The sequence below is a fragment of the Adiantum capillus-veneris genome, chromosome 8 (assembly GCF_014529385.1).
Source record: "Adiantum capillus-veneris isolate H3 chromosome 8, ASM1452938v2, whole genome shotgun sequence".
Lineage (NCBI taxonomy): Eukaryota > Viridiplantae > Streptophyta > Polypodiopsida > Polypodiales > Pteridaceae > Adiantum > Adiantum capillus-veneris.
The window spans coordinates 19,757,722-19,777,038 of NC_140938.1; the positions used below are offsets into that span (position 1 = coordinate 19,757,722).

The following is a 19,317-nucleotide window of genomic DNA, read 5'->3' on the forward strand; positions in this document are numbered from 1 at the left end:
GTCCTGTAAGCATAGACTTCGACAATGCCTCAACAGCAGTAAAGCAAAGATGCAATCCCAACTGTCTAACTCACAGTCAATACATCCTAGCTGCCTATCTAAGGGTGCTCGAGGGATCGCTCCAAGACCTGTATCACCGAAAGGATCTCAACATTCGAGAATCCCCCAGCTCAATAAAACCTCACTCGACCCTCAACAAAGGCTGCAGTAAATGGGACAGTTCATAGACTTTCCACAAAGTCATACATCCACAAATTTCCCACTGTATGCTGTAACCGCTGCGGTGGTTGTTTGCTGCGTGACTCACAGCCAGCAAACCCTCAATAGACATACATCATCTCTGACAATACATCCCATGTGGAAGTACCTGCAATGTCAGGATGGAATCTAGAATATCAAGCAGCAAACCTAAGCTACCTGATGAACTAGTGGATGTCGCCTACAGTCTGTGTGTAGGTGCGCCCGTGTCGTATGTGGCACGCCTCCAAGAACTGTGAGCCGTCCTTCGTTGTGTAGACAGCCACAAATCAATACTCTAGAAGTGCAGATATCCTCAGCACTTGCAGTCGTAGGCCGAAACCCCAAATTTGCAGAGTCGGATCTGCACCCGCAAATACCACGTAGTCGAAAATGGCCTGCGTAGAGCTTTGTCGAAGCCGAACGGTGGCCGAGATGACCTCAAAATGAAATTCTGAGAACACCGAGCCCTTTGGCCTCGCCCACAAGATTAAGGGCCGTGTCTTCGCCTATCGAATCTCACTCCAATCTGAGCAGGTGACTCTGGCTACCTGCAAATGCTGCCCCGAGCCTCGATCTGAGCTCTGATACCAGTTGAAGGAGTACGAGCGGAAGTGCGACGCGAGAGAGAGTACGAGAAGAAGAGCACGACGATATGGTGAACTCGCTCTACTGTAATGTGTAGAGCATAGTGAGTTCTTATTAGGTTTTAACAAAAGAATGTGTGTACATACCTGGCGGCCCGCCCACTTACCTGGGCGACCACATTGGGCTTTATACCCCAATAGGTCTATGTCCAGTTGCTACCTACTTGGCGTGTTGGATGATGCACCGAGTATGCTCCCAAATTAAATAGGCCAAGAGAATCTATTGTAATGGCTTTAGTAGCCTGGATTGTGTGATATCTGATTAGCCAATAGAATTCACCTTGGGTTTTTGTGTCGTATTCCAAGTTGTAGCAGCTTCACAAGATAGTGGGGCCGAAACTAATGCATGTTAAACAAAGTTGTAGGCTTGTGGTAGTTCATTCTTAATTTGCAGCACAATGAATATGCAAAATTTTTGTCACATGAATTCGGAGCGTGCCGATTGTTGTGGGGTGCTTTTAGCTCAACAAAAGGCTGATTTTGATGTGCTAAAATCGTAGTGTAGGGGTAGATAGCTAAAGCTAAAAAATGACTTGAGTGTTGCTGATGCGTGAAGTGGCACTGACCATTCAACATTACCCACAAAAGAATATATGGTAAAGACACCAATAGATGCTATTGCAATGTTCAAGCGCATTTCATACATCACATGTATCATGTTCGTCAAGATCGCCATAATGCTTCTTATATGCTTCGAAACGTTTCATCATGTCGAGCAAACAGATGGGTCATGGATGTCGTTCCTTGAAGGCAACAAAGGATTATGCTACGATCTTTTAGAACAACCCATGAACAAAATCTTTTATGGTTTCTATGTTTTTTCCATCTTATTACATAAACTTATTTAAGGAGGGATCTATATCGAGGTGTTTATTTACATGTCAAAGATCTTTGGATCCATGACAGCCATACGGGCACACTTTAGAGCTGAAGAAAGAAATTGGGGAAAAGAAACTATGCATCAAGTACGAAGAGGCTTTGGAAGCCTTGCAAAAGAAGCACAAAGCATGGAAGCTCACCCACTACCTCACCATCCGATAATTGTGTCGCAAATGACCCAAGGTGAATGTTCTCACCCAAGCTAACAAGCCACTACTTCCCATCATATTGAGCCCAAGAGTTGTAATTCCGTCTTCACCTATGAATGCAAATCCCGTTGAGTCCAAACCTTGTACTTTATTTTATTCATTCGGATCGGAAATGTATAGTTGGTAATTAGGGCCATGAGCTTCCAGATTGTAAGTGTTTATTACTTAGACGTGATCTCAAGCCCCACTTACCCTAATTTTGAGTCAAAACAATCTTTTCTAAACCTTGGCTAAGGTATAAAGCAACCTTTTGTAAAATAACTCAAGTTTTAGATAACACAAAGTTAATGTACAACTATTGCTATTATCCCCGACTTCCCCCTTGCTTCTTCCGCTCGTATCTCTCTCGTATGGGAGTAGCATTGTGATTTCGAGCATAGGTATGCTCTCGTAGGTGAAATATTTTTTTGATGTAACTCTCGCAGTATTGTGTAACTTTGAGTATGTTGTCTACGCCGTGTTTTTACTCTTACACACGATTAGTGCATTTAAACCGAGTTTCAAACATAGGAGTAGATACAGCTCGCTTAGAGAATGCTACAGAGTGCTTCGAGTGCCATAATTAAAATGTTGAAAATAGGTTGCCCAAAACAAGTGCGATCTTTTCAAGGTATCGAAATACATTGTTGTCAACATATAGATGTTTTCTATGGCTTGATCTATCAATGAAGTGAATTTGAGTGCATCTTGGAGTGCTCTCGCTATCACAAACCATCATAAGAAACCTGCAAGATCGCTTTGCTAACATGGATATTGTGGGGGTTGGCACCCCGCCCACATTTAGACTTAGATTGGGTTGGTTGTTATGACACATGAGTGTCTATAAGTGGTTTCTCTTTCATGGTCGGTAGTTCCTATATATCGTGGTTGAGGAAGAAGCAATCTACTGTGGCCAGTTCTAGTTGTGAGGCATGGAATTCTTCATAGCTATGATTGGGTGTATATGGCTCAGACTGCTTATAGCTAATTTGGTTCGTGGATAGAACACAAAGAATCAGAGCGCATTGACATCAGTTGTTAGGAACCCAATTTTTCATGCTCACACAAAGCACATTTAGGTGCATTATCACCATGTCAGGGAAAGACTCTTAGCAGGAGAGATTAGCTTGGCTTATGTACTAACAAAGGATTTGTTAACAAAGGCAGTGCTTCGTGAGACGTTCAAAGCTTTGTGCAAAGCTGTGGACTTGATTTCCTTTGTCGATTGATCATGTCCTTAGGGCATGGCACTTCCCTATACACTATGTGCCAACTCTTGTTCATCGCATCACTCCCAAGGGGGATTTGCTACCATATATGTGGTAGTGATGTGTGCAAACATACTCATAATTGCTACTGTACTTTTTCGTTTCTCGTGCATTGTATATGCACCCATCACTCTAGGGCTACTTATCTCTTCTATTTGTGCACTAAGCAATTCACTCTCTATTGTGTGCCTTGAGCTTCTTCAACTTCTACAAGCTCTGTGTGCACTCGTGCAACCCTACTTCCAACATTTTCTAGCTATAAGGTCTTGGAAAATAAACCAATTCTCACAAAAAACAATTATAAGTAATTTGTTTGTATGCCAAGAACTGCATTTGAGAGCTTTCCCAAATTTCTTCAATTTGGCTCTTGACCTTAGCATGAATGCACCATGTACCCTTGAGTGTAGGTGTGCCAGATTTCAAAAGAGTTGCAAGAATGCTAGGTACTCTTTCCCAATAAAGTGGAAGCTAATTATTGGAGAATTATGGGAATGATGTACTTGTGATTATTCTCTCTCTCTCTCTCTCTCTCTCTCTCTCTCTCTCTCTCTCTCTCTCTCTGTGGTAGATTGGTTATGCCATTTCCCTCTTGAATAACAGGTCTTGTGTTCAACTCTCCTCGTCGGATAGATCTTTAAGATAGTTTCCTACGACGTTAAAATTCTCTTCTTCTTGGGTGTGTGTGTGTGTGCCAATTTGAGGAAAACAGTATAACCTTTCTATCTTGGACCCAAGTGTGGTAGATTGGTTATGCCATTTCCCTCTTGAATAACAGGTCTTGAGTTCAACTCTCCTCGTCGGATAGATCTTTAAGGTCTCTTGGGATAGTTTCCTATGACGTTAAAATTCTCTTCTTCTTCTTCTTCTTCTTCTTCTCTCTCTCTAGCTACTAATTATAGTTAGGGGAAATTACCAACATACCCATCAAATTTCAAAAATTCCAATTGGACCCCTCATATTTGGCCAAAATTCTCGAAATGCCCTTCTATTTTGCCAAATTTCCCAAAATACCCCTGATTAACCTCTCAAACATCTCAAAAAACAATTCTTTTTGCAACTCCTGACAAGATGATTGGCTCTCCTCAATAGAAAATGATAGAACTAGGATTTTAGATGGTATCTAGGGCTCTTCATATGAATTTTTTTTAATCATTTTTGAACACAGATGTCCCTATTTGTGGCTAAAAGATAGATCTCCCTTGTCATAAACATTAGACTATGCAAAAATTGGGGCAAATCCATTCCAAAATGATGCAAGGGTATGATGGGAATTTTTGAAATTTGAGGGGTATACTGAGAATTTCCACAAATTACAGAAGTATTTTGGTAAGTTTCCCAACTTATTTAGAGGGCAATAAAATACAACTTCTGACACAATTTTCCCGATTAGAAGCTGGTCATTGATGGCACCCAAAGTGTAGCAAAGTTGGTAAGCACAATCCTTCATGAGACTAATGTCACTGATACCAATCTTGAATAGCCCAATACAATATTTTTTACATGGAAGACTGCTCTGAATTCCACCCTAGAAAGGTAGAGATTGAACTTGACATCTGAACTTAGCACCCTAATGTCAATTTCACATAGGCATGGTGGGAGGGCAAGATCGGGGCCGTTCATCTGTGGTGGCCAAGTTTACAAATTCTACCCGACTTTACACAAGTGCATCTGACAGCCCTCATGCTCCCGACCATTGATCCCTCTGAGGGGCACAAAGTCTACATATATGAGAATCCCTTGAAGAAACTGAGAATATGATCGTTCACAACCTCGGGCTTTTCCAGATGCAAAAAGTGTTGCACTCCCTCAAGTACAATCGTCTCTTTGAGAAAGGGAACATCTGCTGCCATGCCACCATGGATATAGTCCTTCGCCCCAGGGAACTCATACAAAAGATCTCGGTCTCCGATAATGAAGATCGAAGGAACCATCACCTTGCTACCTGACCATGGAGCTGTGAGCTCCCAAGACCTGCGGATAGGAGAAAAAACTATGATTATACATCTTGGACAGAGGCGAGCTCTGCAATATGTCAAATAATGTCTATACACTACAGCGAAAAACCGTATAACAGTTCAAAATTGAAACCCAATCCAACAACATAGCGTACACTATGTACACCTACACACAGTGCAGTGACAGCAACACGACAATGAGCCTTACAAGTTTAAAGCACGATAATAGTTGAGTGCAGGGGTAAAGCCATGCTTGCTAAACTCTGCAACATAGTAAGCGAGTTCCTCCTCTGACATCCAGTCCGGAAGTCGCGCTTCCTTGGGCCTCTCCAGAAAGCCCAAAGTTTGCTCTAATTGAGTCCCAAATACATGTGTAAACAAGACTTCCGGCGTGATGCTCGCAATCTGAGCTTCAACTTTCCCAGGAATCTGAAACACAACTTGAAAGTTTCATCATAGATTCTCAACAGCAAATGCAGGCAACGTTTGGAAATGCGTATGGTCAAAATAATGATGAGAAGCCAATCGCACAACAATCTGTGTTTAAAATCAATGGGGTTGTTTAAAACCTGAAATTTAATCATGTAATGTTCCTTCCCATAAGCTTCTGTTAATAACTGCACCATGCTTCCCTTGGGGTTGCGCCGTGTAAAATACACACTCAGAGTTGCAAGTGCTATGACTCTGTCTGGGCGATAGAGGGACAATTGCCAGCCAATTATAGCACCCCAATCGTGCGTAACAACAAAAGCCTGCATGCTCCATATCCAGAAACCTTATCTCAAATCAAGGCACATTTCAAGGGATCCCTGATGTTCATACATACCTTTTTCACTTGTAAAGCATCTAAGAGGCCAATCAAATCACCCACAATGTGCAAGAATGTGTAGTTTTCAGCACCTTCAGGTGCAGATGTATCACCATAGCCACGCATATCTGGAGCTACTGCGTGATATCCTGCTTTAGCAAATGCTGCAATCTGTTTGCGCCATCCATACCACCCTTCAGGGAAACCATGAAGAAAAAGCACAATTGGACCTACAATATCAACAAGCTACTCAAATTGAGGAGGCCACTAAAAGAATAATGATCGCAATTGTGTAATGGATTTTCAACACTTCAGAGAGAGAGAGAGAGAGAGAGACCTGAGCCCATTTCGACAAAGTGCATGGAGATGCCATTGGTCGAGATGGTTCTGTGGGTCACGCCCTCCATTGCCCCGAACTCCAGCTCTTCTGATAGTATGTCTTGCAACGCAGAAAGATAGTTATAGCCTAGCTGCTGCGACAAAATGAAACACTGCTTGCTTTCGTTTCAACATAAAACTCTGCTCTATGCACATCTTTATCTACATTTTGACATGAAATTGGGAATATGGCACATCTCTATCTACATTACAGGGTAGAGGAGCCAGTAAAATGATGGGTCCCTCTTTAGGAACCAGTCGACCTCTAAATAATAAAACATAATTTACCCCTTTAAAGGCACCAACGCACCAGTTTCTCCTTGGTTAGCACGTCTGAGAATGTGATTGGACCGTTCAATTCAAGGTACAAGCCTGTTGTCGTTTTCGTCACTAGACCCTTGTTTTTTCACCGTATTCCTGGCCGATTTTCGCCTGCAGAGCTCCCTTCGCGCTTCCATTTTTGTTGGAGCCTGCCGACACCAAGCTATTTCATTTGTACACCTCCATGCTCGAAATGGTGGAGTACAGCTCTCCCAATTGCGCGTGCATTTTCACCACCTCTAAATTGACTCTTCTACCCTAGTTGAGTGCTCCGAATAACCATCTATAACTATTCTATTCTATAATGGAAAAATGCTATTCCTTTCCAAGTGTCCTCCCCTGCGACATGAAGGCTAAACTAAACGAGGAATAAGCTATCGGCTCCAATGCAATTAGTGCAAGCTCGAGTGGAGTTAGTGCAACCTAGGGGTTTGAGCCACGACCCACCACGCAACTTGCATTGCAGCTCTAGCTCCACATTCTCGACTACGACAACCCTACCTCCACTTGAGATTGAGTCTGAAGCTACACTAGCAAGTCGGGCTTGTGTGTGTGTGTGTGTGTGTGTGTGTGTGTGTGTGTGTGTATGATCGATTATCTAACAATAGTTTGATTTAACAAACTATTGAACCATACAATGGGACTAGAGACCAGACAAGGGTTACATGAATACATAAAAATACGTCTTTATAGTAAAAAATGATAGAGACAAGATTGTACAAATGACAACATTTTAGACTGGATGTATTGCATATATATATTTATCAGACAAGTGTTAACAAGTACAAAACCAAACACTGGATAATCTCCAACTATTAGTGCAGTTCCCTTCGTATCCCAAGGAAAGAACCGCTTACCTACCACCATCCAAGAACACAAGCACGTCAGTACTAGCATTACTTGGGAAAACAGGTGTCAATGACCCCTTCCCCTGGTTATCGGTGTCCAAAATTACAAAGAAACTAACAACCTAACAGAGATTAGATTTTATGACAAGAAAAAGTAAAAATTTGGGCAGCATTTCCTTCGTAAAATGGACAATTTCTCAAATATCCATTTAATGCCATCTCTGCTGAGACCCTCACATGAGGTTTAATGCTTCTAGCAACCAATCCAAAGCTAAATTATTGAAAAGTAAAAAGCTGTAAATGTGTTATTTTCATGTCAAAAACCATCAAGTTAAGCCTCAATTCAAATTGCTAAAGTTAACAATTATGCATAGTAAGTGTAACCAGTTGATATGTTTGTTCAAGTTGTTTCGTGAGGCTCAATATTCCGAACCCCAATCATCCCAATTCACAAGAATCCCCTGCAAACATTTCATCAGTACCAATATGCCATAAATATCATCATGAATTCGCTTTAATTATATATCAGTACCAACAACAAAGCCAAAAACCAATACTTCACCAGATGTGCATATCTTTTATCAAAAGAGACATGTATGTGGATCCAGACAACCGCCCAAAAAGCTATCCTCTTTCAACCTCAGAAAAAGCCAATCTTTGGAATAGTTAACCTTTATGAATTTGTTGTATAAAAACCATGAGATTCCAACTTTCAGTCTATGTAATTAAAATGAATGTACAACTTGACATAGGTTTCAGAGCTCAACCCCAAAAAAGACCGTTAGAAAGCTCAACCAAAAAGTCTTCGTGAGTCATAACAATGCCTTCCTGCATTCCAGATCTGCTTCTTTCATAGACTCGAGAATAGGAAATGCGTATAGATGGTCATCTCATCAACCAGCACTCATATAGAATTCACATGATGAACGTCCAACCGTCCTCTTCATTTTAAAGTTAATAACCATTTATAAGCTAAACTATGTACGCAAAATTTCGGCAGCATTTCCTTTGTATATGCTCAGTCATTTCAAAAAAATCTAGTCAATGTCATCTCCCATGAGAACCTCACATGAGGTTGTATGCAAAACAGATAATGACAATCATTTCCATAGACAAAGGTTGTTTTTTCTTTTTGTTCTGTCCAGTCTTGATACGTTCAGGTCAATGAATCAGTCTGGTATACCATCCGATCTCTATATGGATTGCATGACATGAGAAATAAAAACCCACATTTATCATTAAGTTTCAGTTGATTAGATGTCAAAACACAACACTTGTACACTTTCTCCAAATCTTGAGCAAAAAAAGGCAATGTTTTAAGAAAATCTAACTACGTATTGAGTAGGTGCAGAAGGCCAAGGACTTTATGTCCCAACGACCTAGCAATAACAATATGCAGCCTGATAGAAACAACCAGCAAGTTGAAAGACCAACCCTCTGATTGTCCACGGTGAATAGAAAAGCCAGAAAATTCACATTATGCTAAGTACAAAAACCTGCAAAGGGACACTACACCTTGCAATTTCCAAATGTTTTTTATTTAATGGCAATATTTAGTGAAGACATTCCTATTATTGCAAAAACTTGATACTAATTTCCCATAATTATATAATAGTATTGTATGCCAAGGAATGCCATCTTTCTAGAACATTCTAAGAACTTGTTATTTACCATAAACCCGAAATATATTGAGTAGGTGCAGTTGCACCTACTTGTATGTCGATCTTTTTCCTTTCCAAAATAGACAAGGTTTTGTAGGTGAAAAAAGCTGGATGTCGATTTCCGCCGTAGATGTACATTCTGTCAATCTTATTGTGTGTTTGAGTGGCAATGAAGGCCAACATGGAGAAGGAATCAACGGACGAGAGTCATGCTGCCATGCTGTGTGACAAATTGCCGAAACCATCATGGGCATGTGAGGTAAATTGCATAAGGTCCAAGGCTTCACAACCAATGTGACCTAAATACTGAATCTCTTGTAATAAAAACTCACTTTTCTTTCTATTAATAGATGATAATATCATCAGATAACACTCCACTAAAGGTTCGGTGAGGCTTGAATAGCTTCTCCATCAAGCGGTTGAATGTGGCTGGTGCATTGGTCAAGCCAAAAGGCATGACATTGTATTCGTAAAGACCAAACGTAGTGCAAAATGCGGTCTTTACAATGTCTTGATCAACTATCCTTATTTGATGGTAGCCACTTTTTAGGTCAATTCTACTAAAGTAGTTCGACCCTTGTAGCTTATCAAATAGGTCTTCTACCCGTGGAACGAGAAACCTATTCTTGATAGTGATCCTATTTAGTGCTCTATAGTCGACACACATACGATATGCGCCATCTTTCTTTTGCACTAATAACAAAGGTGAACAAAATAGAAATGAGCTAGGCCTAACCATGCCCTTCTCAACTAACTCATGCACTTGCTGCATAATCTCCTCTTGTTGAGCTTGAGAAACTCTATAAGGAGGTTTATTAGGCGGTGAACTTCCTGGAAGAAGTTCAATTGCATGGTCATCATTGCCTCGTTTAGGAGATAATTCACAAGGGATGTCGTCAATAAAAACATCTTGAAATCCCTTGAGAAATTTGGATAACTTTAATTCCTTGTGATTATTTATATTTTCTTTTGCTAAAGAATTAGGTTCATTTTGAGAATCTTTAACAAAAAGCATGTACACGGAAATAGAGCTCTTTATTGACTTATTGAAAGCTTGCGTATGTACAATGGGTATGGTGTTACCCATCTCTTTGGCATCTATGTACATACCTTTTTCCCTGTACTTAAAGTAGAATTTCCTTTCAGGGAACTTAACATTGGTAGCTATGCGATCAAACCATGGTGCCCCCAGGATTACATCCTCGTGCTTGAGAGGAGAGAAAAAGAAGTCCTCTTTGTCCACATAGCTTTGGACATAGAGCCTCAATTTCCCAATTAAGGGAGTGGCTGAAGCTTCTTGCCCCTTGAAAGCACCATCTGCGGGTAGGACATCTCGCATCTCAGGGGCTTGGATGCCTAGCTTGGTGGCCAACTCTGTGGATATCAAATTGTGAGTAGAACCAGGGTCAAAGAGAATAAACGCATCATGTTCTCTTACCTTTTCCCAAGTACGGCATAGAGGAGATCCTTTGTGGTGAGCTTCCTCTTGTTGGATTTCGACCAAGGTAGCTCTAGGAGGCTCATGGTGGGTGTTCTTTTGGGGGCAAGCACGATACAGATGCCCTTGCTCGCCCGCATTTGAAACAACGGTTATCCTTGCGATAACGCTCAAGTTCTTCAAGAGAGAGTTTGTTTTTGCCTTTGTAAACTCCCTTCTCCTTAGCTTTGTTGTTATTGGAATTGCCATTAGGAGACTTTTGTACATTGTCCTTTCCCCTTAGGCTCATTGGAACCCTTGTTTTCCGTGGGCTTACGATTTCTCTTAGCCCTTGTTTGGAAATTGATTCGAGAAGCCACCATGGTATGGTGTATGACCGCAGATATGGTGCGTGACCTTTGGGAGTTGACATACTCTGCCATTTCTTCAATTAAGCCTGCACAAAATTGTTGTTTTTTCTCTCCAAAATCCATCTTTTTGAAGATAGCGGCTTTAAGATATAAGTCCCAAAACTTTTCTACATATTTATGAATGGATTTGTAGGGAGAGAGCTTTAAACTTCGTCATTCAGTGAGTACTTTGTCTTTGGCATCGATGGCCAAAAACTCCTTCATAATGGAAGCTCTTAAAGCTTTCCATGTTCATGGAGCTTCACCGTTTGCCCGTAGGCTAGACCACCATTGCCTGGCGGACTTTTGAAAATGCATAGCTACATGGCGTAGCTTAGAGGACTCCGTGAAGCCCTCATCTCCAAATGTCACATCGAATTGTTGGATGAAAGCCAAGACTTTGTCTGTAGCACCAAAAGTTCCATCGTAGGTAAGGAAAGAGATGCTCTTTCCTCCCTCTTTGAAATTCTTGAGCTTGGACGACCCCTTCCACGCGGCATATGATTTCCTATGGGCTCTTCTTTTTGACGGTTCAAAAGTTGCACCATCGCTTTCTTCGGAAGATGAACAATTTGAGGAAGATGGAGAAGAGGGTGACCTCTTTCTCGCTTTTTTCTTGCCTTGTTCCTCTTTGTTTGCACCATCACTCTCTTCATAAGAGGAAGAGGATGAAGAAGATGGAGAAGAGGGTGGCCTCTTTCTCGCCTTTTTCTTCTCTTGTTTTTAATCATCCCTCTTTAAATGATGGTATGGAGAGGTGTGCGATGGTCTTCTCGGTTTAGGAAGGGGATGGAGAGCGTTTTGCCTGCAGTCTTTGTGGAGCCATCTCCGCTGAGGTGGCAGGAGACTCACTTCTTTCTCGTTCTTTTGGTGGGGACACTTGAGTTCTCCTTTGGGAAGGAGACACGTCACCAAGAAGTAAATTTTTGAGCCCTTTGTATGGATCCTCTTCTTCTTCCCGAATCGGAGAGAGGACTCTTTTGGAAGTCTCACAAGGAGGCTTCCTAGGTACTCTCTCTTCATGGTGGGGAGCTTGGATAATCCCACGAGCACGAAGCTGCCGTTGCACTTCACTTTGGAGGGATGGATTGCACAAGGCTTGTTGAAGCCTAGAAACAAGATAGTTAACAAGCATATGGGGCATCATTAGTAGCTTGCTCATTAGCAAAATCAAAGCTATCAACATTAATTCCACTCTCTTTACTATTGTCATCCATTCTAACAATTTTTAGGTGTACTTTGGCACTTCAAGCCCTAGTTGTTCCTCCTCTTTATGCCTTTAGAAAAGCACTCAAGCTACTGTACCCGTGGCTTGGATATCATTAATTGCAAGGAATAGAAGAGAGGGTCTTTCAACACCAAAATAGTACCGAATCTTGTCAAGCTTCTAATATCTCAATAGTGGTCAAGCCATAGGCAAGCCCCGTAGGACTCCACTATTAAGTCCATAGCTATCAATGGTGATGCCCCATTATCTACACGAAGGCAGGCGCACAACAAGGCTGAAAAATCCCTATTCTACTTACTCAATTGCAATTAATAATACCAACCATTTATAGCTAGCTTGAGGACCTCCCTTCTTGAGCAAGAAAAGAGAAACCTTGTGCTCTGATACCAATGTAGCATTTAATGGCCTAGTAACTTGTGTGTAGCAGAAAATAACATGAACATACGGAGCATTTCATTAGAATAGATTTCTAATGAGCTTAGCAAGAGTGCTTGGATGGAGAGAGAGCAACAAAAAGCATAAACACCTAGTTACATAGGCATGAACAATACTTCAAAAGAGAGAGAAATTAAGCTATTGACAACAATTGAGGACCGGATTTACATGGAGCTGGTTCCCCCTCCAAAAGGCTTTGTATTATAGGTTTCCCCCATCAAGGGAGACATTTTATAATAAAGTACTTTGTGCTCCTTCAATAACTTGATGGTGCAATGAAGATGGAAGCTTCAAGCATCATGCACACACTGATAAAACACAACATCAATTCCCTCATGGTCTCAGACCCTAGACCTCACACACCTTCGAAGATGGTGAGAGCTAGTGGGGTAATGAGAGTAGATTGAGAGGGAGAAGGAGTAGTCTTACGAGAAAGAAGTATATCTCCTCACATAATCCCTCTAATAGCTTAGCATAGATTAGTAATTAGCATGGTAGAGGAGATGAGCATGCATTGAAGCTTGGCTCTTGGTTGGATTTTCATCACAAAGCCAAGAGTTGTTGGTGTAGGCCTTTGTTCTCACAATCTTGGAGTAGATGATGAGCTTTCCATTAAAGCTTGAGAAGGAGAGAAAGAGAGTCTTCTTGATTCACACATGAGATTGTGTGAGTGTGTGTGTGATAATGCCTTGCCAAAATCACCCCCCTCTCTCTCTTGGTCGACACTTCTTGCAAATTACTCTTGTTGGCACCCCATTGGACCCTGCAAAGTTTAGCCAGTCATAATTGAGAAGCATAAGTGATAGCCTTGTGACATGTGTCCCCCTTTCCCCTTTTGTAAGAGCTTTAGGTAATTAAATAATGCAACTAAACTCCCATTCGACCCCTTTGTCTTCTGGCCAATAGGAATCAGGCAAGCCATCGGGCTGCTGAATGCTCATTGGACCCCTTGCGAGACTGTCCGATAGTCTTCTAGAGAGCTTATTCTTATGGTCCTTTTATTATGTGTTTTTAAATGAATTAAACTAGATTTACTCTAGCCTAATTCTCATTGGTCCACCTCTATGGCCATCCAATAGGATTTGAGTGCACCTTGTGGGCAATTGGCCTAGGGAGTTGACATGTGTCCACTATGCCCTTTGTGTAAAGGGGCTTGCATGAGTGTGTGTGTGTGTGTGTGTGTTTCTCTCTCATCCCCTACTAAAAGGGGTTGCCCCCTGCTATGTAGGAGCTTGCAAAGACTTTTGTGTACACCCAAAGCATCCAATTTTCCCTAGGGTTGGACCATTGGACATAAACTTTAAATTTTGGAACCTTAGCATTTTGGAAGTCTTAATGGGCTGAACCTTAGGGTCTTTGAAGCCCATTGTTGCACATTGCTCTTTTGCATATGGCCTCCCCTTTGGATCCCTACTGTGGCCGGTCCGCCAGCTTAACCAATATTCTAGCTTTTTCTCCCTTGATACTTCCCCATATTCAATGATCAATTTAACATGAGAAAATCATTTAGGAGAATTAGATATTAGTTATTATGACAATATGTGCCGTCTTTCTTTTGCACTAATAACACAGGTGAACAAAATGGAGATGAGCTAGGCCTAACCATGCCCTTAACTCATGCACTTGCCACATGTTCTCCTCTTGTTGAGCTTGAGAAACTCTATAAGGAGGTTTATTAGGCGGTGAGCTTCCTGGAAGAAGTTCAATTGCATGGTCATCATTGCCTCGTTCAGGAGGTAGTTCACAAGGGATGTCGTCAATAAAGACATCTTGAAATCCCTTGAGAAATTTGGATAGCTCTAATTCCTTGCGATTATTTATATTTTCTTTTGCTAAAGCATTAGGTTCATTTTGAGAATCTTTAATAAAAATCTTGTACACGGAAATAGATCTCTTTATTGACTTATTGAAAGCTTGTGTATGTACAATGGGTATGGTGTTACCCATCTCCTTAGCCTCTATGTACATATCTTTTTCCCTGAACCTAATGTAGATTCTCTTTTCAGGGGATTTAACATTGACAGTCATGCGATCAAACCATGGTGCCCCTAGGATTACATCCTCATGCGTGAGAGGAGAGATAAACAAGTCCTCTTTGTCCACATAGCTTTGGACATGGAGCCTCAATTTCCCAATTAAGGGAGTGAATGAAGCTTCTTGCCCCTTGAAAGCACCATCTACGGGTAGGACATCTCCCATCTCATAGGCTTGGATGCCAAGCTTTGTGGCCAACTCTTAGGATATGAAATTGTGAGTAGAACCAGGGTCAAAGAGAATAAAAGAATCATGTTCTCTTACCTTTCCCCAAGCATGGCATGGAGGAGATCCTTTGTGGTGAGCTTCTTCTTCTTGGATTTCGCCCAAGGTCCTTTGTAAACTCCCTTCTCCTTAGCTTTGTTGTTATTGGAATTTCCCTTAGGAGACTTTTGTACGTTGTCCTTCCCCTTAGGCTCATTGGAACCCTTGTTTTCCGTGGGCTTAAGATTTCTCTTAGCCCCTATTTGGAAATTGATTCGAGAAGCCACCATGGTATGGTGTATGACCGCAGATATGGTGCGTGGCCTTTGGGAGTTGACATACTCCGCCATTTCTTCAGTTAAGCCCGCACAAAATTGTTGTTTTTTCTCTCCAAAATCCATCTTTTTGAAGACAGTGGCTTTGAGATGTAAGTCCCAAAACTTGTCTACATATTTATGGATGGATTTGTAGGGAGAGAGCTTTAAGCTTCGCCATTCAGTGAGTACTTTGTCTTTGGCATCGATGGCCAAAAACGCCTTCATAATGGAAGCTCTTAAAGGTTTCCATGTTCGTGGAGCTTCACCGTTTGCCCGTAGGCTAGACCACCATTGTCTGGCGGACTTTTGAAAATGCATAGCTACATGACATAGCTTAGAGGACTCCATGAAGCCCTCATCTCCAAACGTCGCATCGAATTGTTAGATGAAAGCCAAGACTTTTTCCGTAGCACCAAAAGTGCCATCGTAGGGAAGGAAAGAGATGCTCTTTCCTTCCTCTTTGAACTTCTTGAGCTTGGACGACCTCTTTCACGCGGCATAGGATTTCCTATGGCCTCTTCTTTTTGATGGTGCAAAAGTTGCACCATCGCTTTCTTCAGAAGATGAAGAATTTGAGGAAGATGGAGAAGAGGGTGACCTCTTTCTCGCCTTTTTTTTCCTTGTTGCTCTTTGTCTGCATCATCACTCTCTTCATAAGAGGAAGAGGATGAAGAATATGGAGAAGAGGGTGACCTCTTTCTCGCCTTTTTCTTCTCTTGTTTTTTATCATCCCTCTTTAAATGATGGTGTGGAGAGGTGTGTGATGGTCTTCTTGGTTTAGGAGGTGATGGAGAGCGTTTTGCCCGCAGTCTTCATGGAGCCATCTCCGTCGAGGTGGTAGGAGACTCACTTCTTTCTCGTTATTTTGGTGGGGACTCTTGAGTTCTCCTTTCTCCTTAGCTTTGTTGTTATTGGAATTGCCCTTAGGAGACTTTTGTACATTGTCCTTCCCCTTAGGCTCATTGGAACCCTTGTTTTTCGTGGGCTTAAGATTTCTCTTAGCCCCTATTTGGAAATTGATTCGAGAAGCCACCATGGTATGGTGTATGATCGCAGATATGGTGCGTGGCCTTTGGGAGTTGACATACTCCGCCATTTCTTGAGTTAAGCCCGCACAAAATTGTTGTTTTTTCTCTCCAAAATCCATCCTTTTGAAGACAGTGGCTTTGAGATGTAAGTCCCAAAACTTGTCTACATATTTATGGATGGATTTGTAGGGAGAGAGCTTTAAGCTTCGCCATTCAGTGAGTACTTTGTCTTTGGCATCGATGGCCAAAAACGCCTTCATAATGGAAGCTCTTAAAGGTTTCCATGTTCGTGGAGCTTCATCGTTTGCCCGTAGGCTAGACCACCATTGCCTGGCGGACTTTTGAAAATGCATAGCTACATGGCGTAACTTAGAGGAATCCGTGAAGCCCTCATCTCCAAACGCTGCATCGAATTGTTGGATGAAAGCCAAGACTTTGTCCGTAGCACCAAAGGTGCCATCGTAGGTAAGGAAAGAGATGCTCTTTCCTCCCTCTTTGAACTTCTTGAGTTTGGACAATCTCTTCCACACGGCATAAGATTTCCTATGGCATCTTCTTTTTGATGGTTCAAAAGTTGCACCATGGCTTTCTTCAAAAGATGAAGAATTTGAGGAAGATGGAGAAGAGGGTGATCTCTTTGTCCCCTTTTTCTTGCCTTGGTCCTCTTTGTCCACACCATCACTTTTTTCATAAGAGGAAGAGGATGAAGAAGATGGAGAAGAGGGTGACCTCTCTCTCGTCTTTTTCTTCTCTTGTTTTTTTATAATCCCTCTTTGAATTATGGTGTGGAGAGGTGTTCAATGCTCTTCGCCGTTTAGGGGGTGATGGAAAGTGTTTTGCCCACCGTCTTCATGGAGCCATCTCCGCCGAGGTGGTACGAGACCCACTTCTTTCTCGTTATTCTGGTCGGGGCTCTTGAGTTCTCCTTTGGGAAGGAGATGCATCACCAAGAAGCAAAATTTTGAGCCCTTCGTATGGATCCTCTTCTTCTTCTTGAATCAGAGAGAGGCTTCTTTTGGAAGTCTCACAAGGAGGCTTCCTAGGTACTCTCTCGTCATGGTGGGGAGGTTGGAGAATCCCATGAGCACGAAGCTGCTATTGTCATTCACTTTGAAGGAATGGATTTCCCATGGCTTGTTGCAGCCTAGAAACAAGGTAGTTAACAAGCATAGGGGCATCATTAGTAGCCTGCTCATTAGCAAAATCAAAGCTATCAAGATTAATTTCACTCTCTTTACTATTGTCAGCCATTCTAACAATTTTTTAGGTGTAATATTTTTAGGTATACTTTGGCACTTCAAGCCCTAGTTGCTACTCCTTTTTAGCCCTTTAGAAAAGCACTCAAGCTCTTGTACCCGTGGCTCAAATATCATTAATTGCAAGGAATAGAAGAGAGTGTCTTTCAACACCAAAACAATACCGCCTCTTGTCAAGCTTCTAATAGCTCAATATTGGTTAAGGTGTAGGCAAGCCCCATAGGACTCCAGTATTAAGACCATAGCTCTCGACGGTGATGCCCCGTTATCTGCAAGAAGACAGGCGCACAACAAGGCTGAAAAATCCCTATTCTACTTACTCAATTGCAATCAATAATACCAACCATTTATAGCTAGCTTAAGGACCTCCCTTCTTGAGCCAGAAAAGAGAAACCTTGTGCTCTGATACCAATGTAACATGTTATGGCCTAGTAACTTGTGTGTAGCGGAAAATAACATGAACATAGTGAGCATTTCATTAGAATAGATTCCTAATGAGCATAGCAAGAGTGCTTGGATGGAGAGAGAACAAAAGCATAACACGTAGTTAGATAGGCATGAACAATACTTCAAAAGAGAGAGAAATTAAGCTACTGATAATAGTTGAGAACCTGATTTACATGGAGCCGGTCCCCCCTCCAAAAGGCTTTGTATTATAGGTTTCCTCCATCAAGGGAGACATTTTACAAAACAATTCTTTGTGTTCCTTCAATAACCAGCTCGTGCAATGAAGATGGAAGCTTCAAGCACTAAGCAAACACTTATAAAATACAACATCAATTCCCTCATGGTCTCAGACCCAAGACCTCACACACCTTCGAAGATGGTGAGAGCTAGCGGGGTATAAGAGTAGATTGAGAGGAAGAAGGAGTAGTCTTATGAGAAAGAAGTATATCTCCTCACATTATCACTCATAAAATCTTAGCATAGCTTAGTAATTAGCATGGTAGAGGAGATGAGCATGAATGGAAGCTTGGCTCTTGGTTGGATTTGCATCACAAAGCCAAGAGTTGTTGGTGTAGGCCTCTGTTCTCACAAGCTTGGAGTAGATGATGAGCTTTCCATTAAATCTTGAGAAGGAGAGTCTTCTTGCTTCACACATGAGATTATGTGAGTGTGTGTGTGATAATGACTTGCCAAAATCAGCCCCCCCCCCCCCCTCTCTCTCTTGGTCGACCCCTCTTGCAAATTACTCTTGTTGGCACCCCATTGGACCCTGCAAAGCTTAGCCAATCATAATTGAGAAGCATAAGTGATAGCCTAGACTTGTGACACGTGTCCCCCTTTCCCCTTTTGTGAGAGCCTTAGGTAATTAAATAATGCAACTAAACTCTCATTGGACCCCTTTGTCTTTTGGCCAATAGGAATCAGACAAGCCATTGGGCTGCTGAATGCTCATTGGACCCCTTGGGAGACTGTCCAATAGTCTTCTAGAGAGCTTAATTCTTATTGGTTCTTTTATTAAGTGTTTTTAAATGAATTAAACTAGATTTAATCTAGCCTAATTTTTATTGGCTCACCTCTATGGCCATCCAATAGGATTTGAGTGCACCTTGTGGGCAATTGGCGTAGGGAGTTGACATGTGTCCACTATGCCCTTTGTGTAAAGGGGCTTGCATGAGTGTGTGTGTGTGTGTGTGTGTGTGTGTTTCTCTCTCATCCCCTACTAAAAGGGCTCGCCCCCTCCTATGTAGGAGCTTGCAAAGACTTTTGTGTACACTCAAAGCATCCAATGTTCCCTAGGGTTGGACCATTGGACATAACCCTTGAATTTTGGAACCTTAGCATTTTGGAAGTC

The 19,317-nt window shown here is 41.9% G+C and overlaps 1 protein-coding gene across 1 annotated transcript; it reads right to left on the reverse strand.

Annotated features, from left to right (window-relative positions):
- Positions 1–4,637: 4,637 nt before the first annotated feature.
- LOC147451770 (epoxide hydrolase 3-like) lies at positions 4,638–6,895 on the reverse strand. Its single transcript, XM_086517636.1, has 6 exons — positions 6,671–6,895; positions 6,320–6,421; positions 6,001–6,212; positions 5,744–5,926; positions 5,383–5,603; positions 4,638–5,190 (listed from the first exon to the last, which is right to left on the reverse strand). Exons 2-6 carry the CDS (start codon positions 6,387–6,389, stop codon positions 4,938–4,940), a joined length of 939 nt encoding a protein of 312 aa, XP_086373762.1. The 5' UTR covers positions 6,390–6,421; positions 6,671–6,895; the 3' UTR covers positions 4,638–4,937.
- Positions 6,896–19,317: the final 12,422 nt, after the last annotated feature.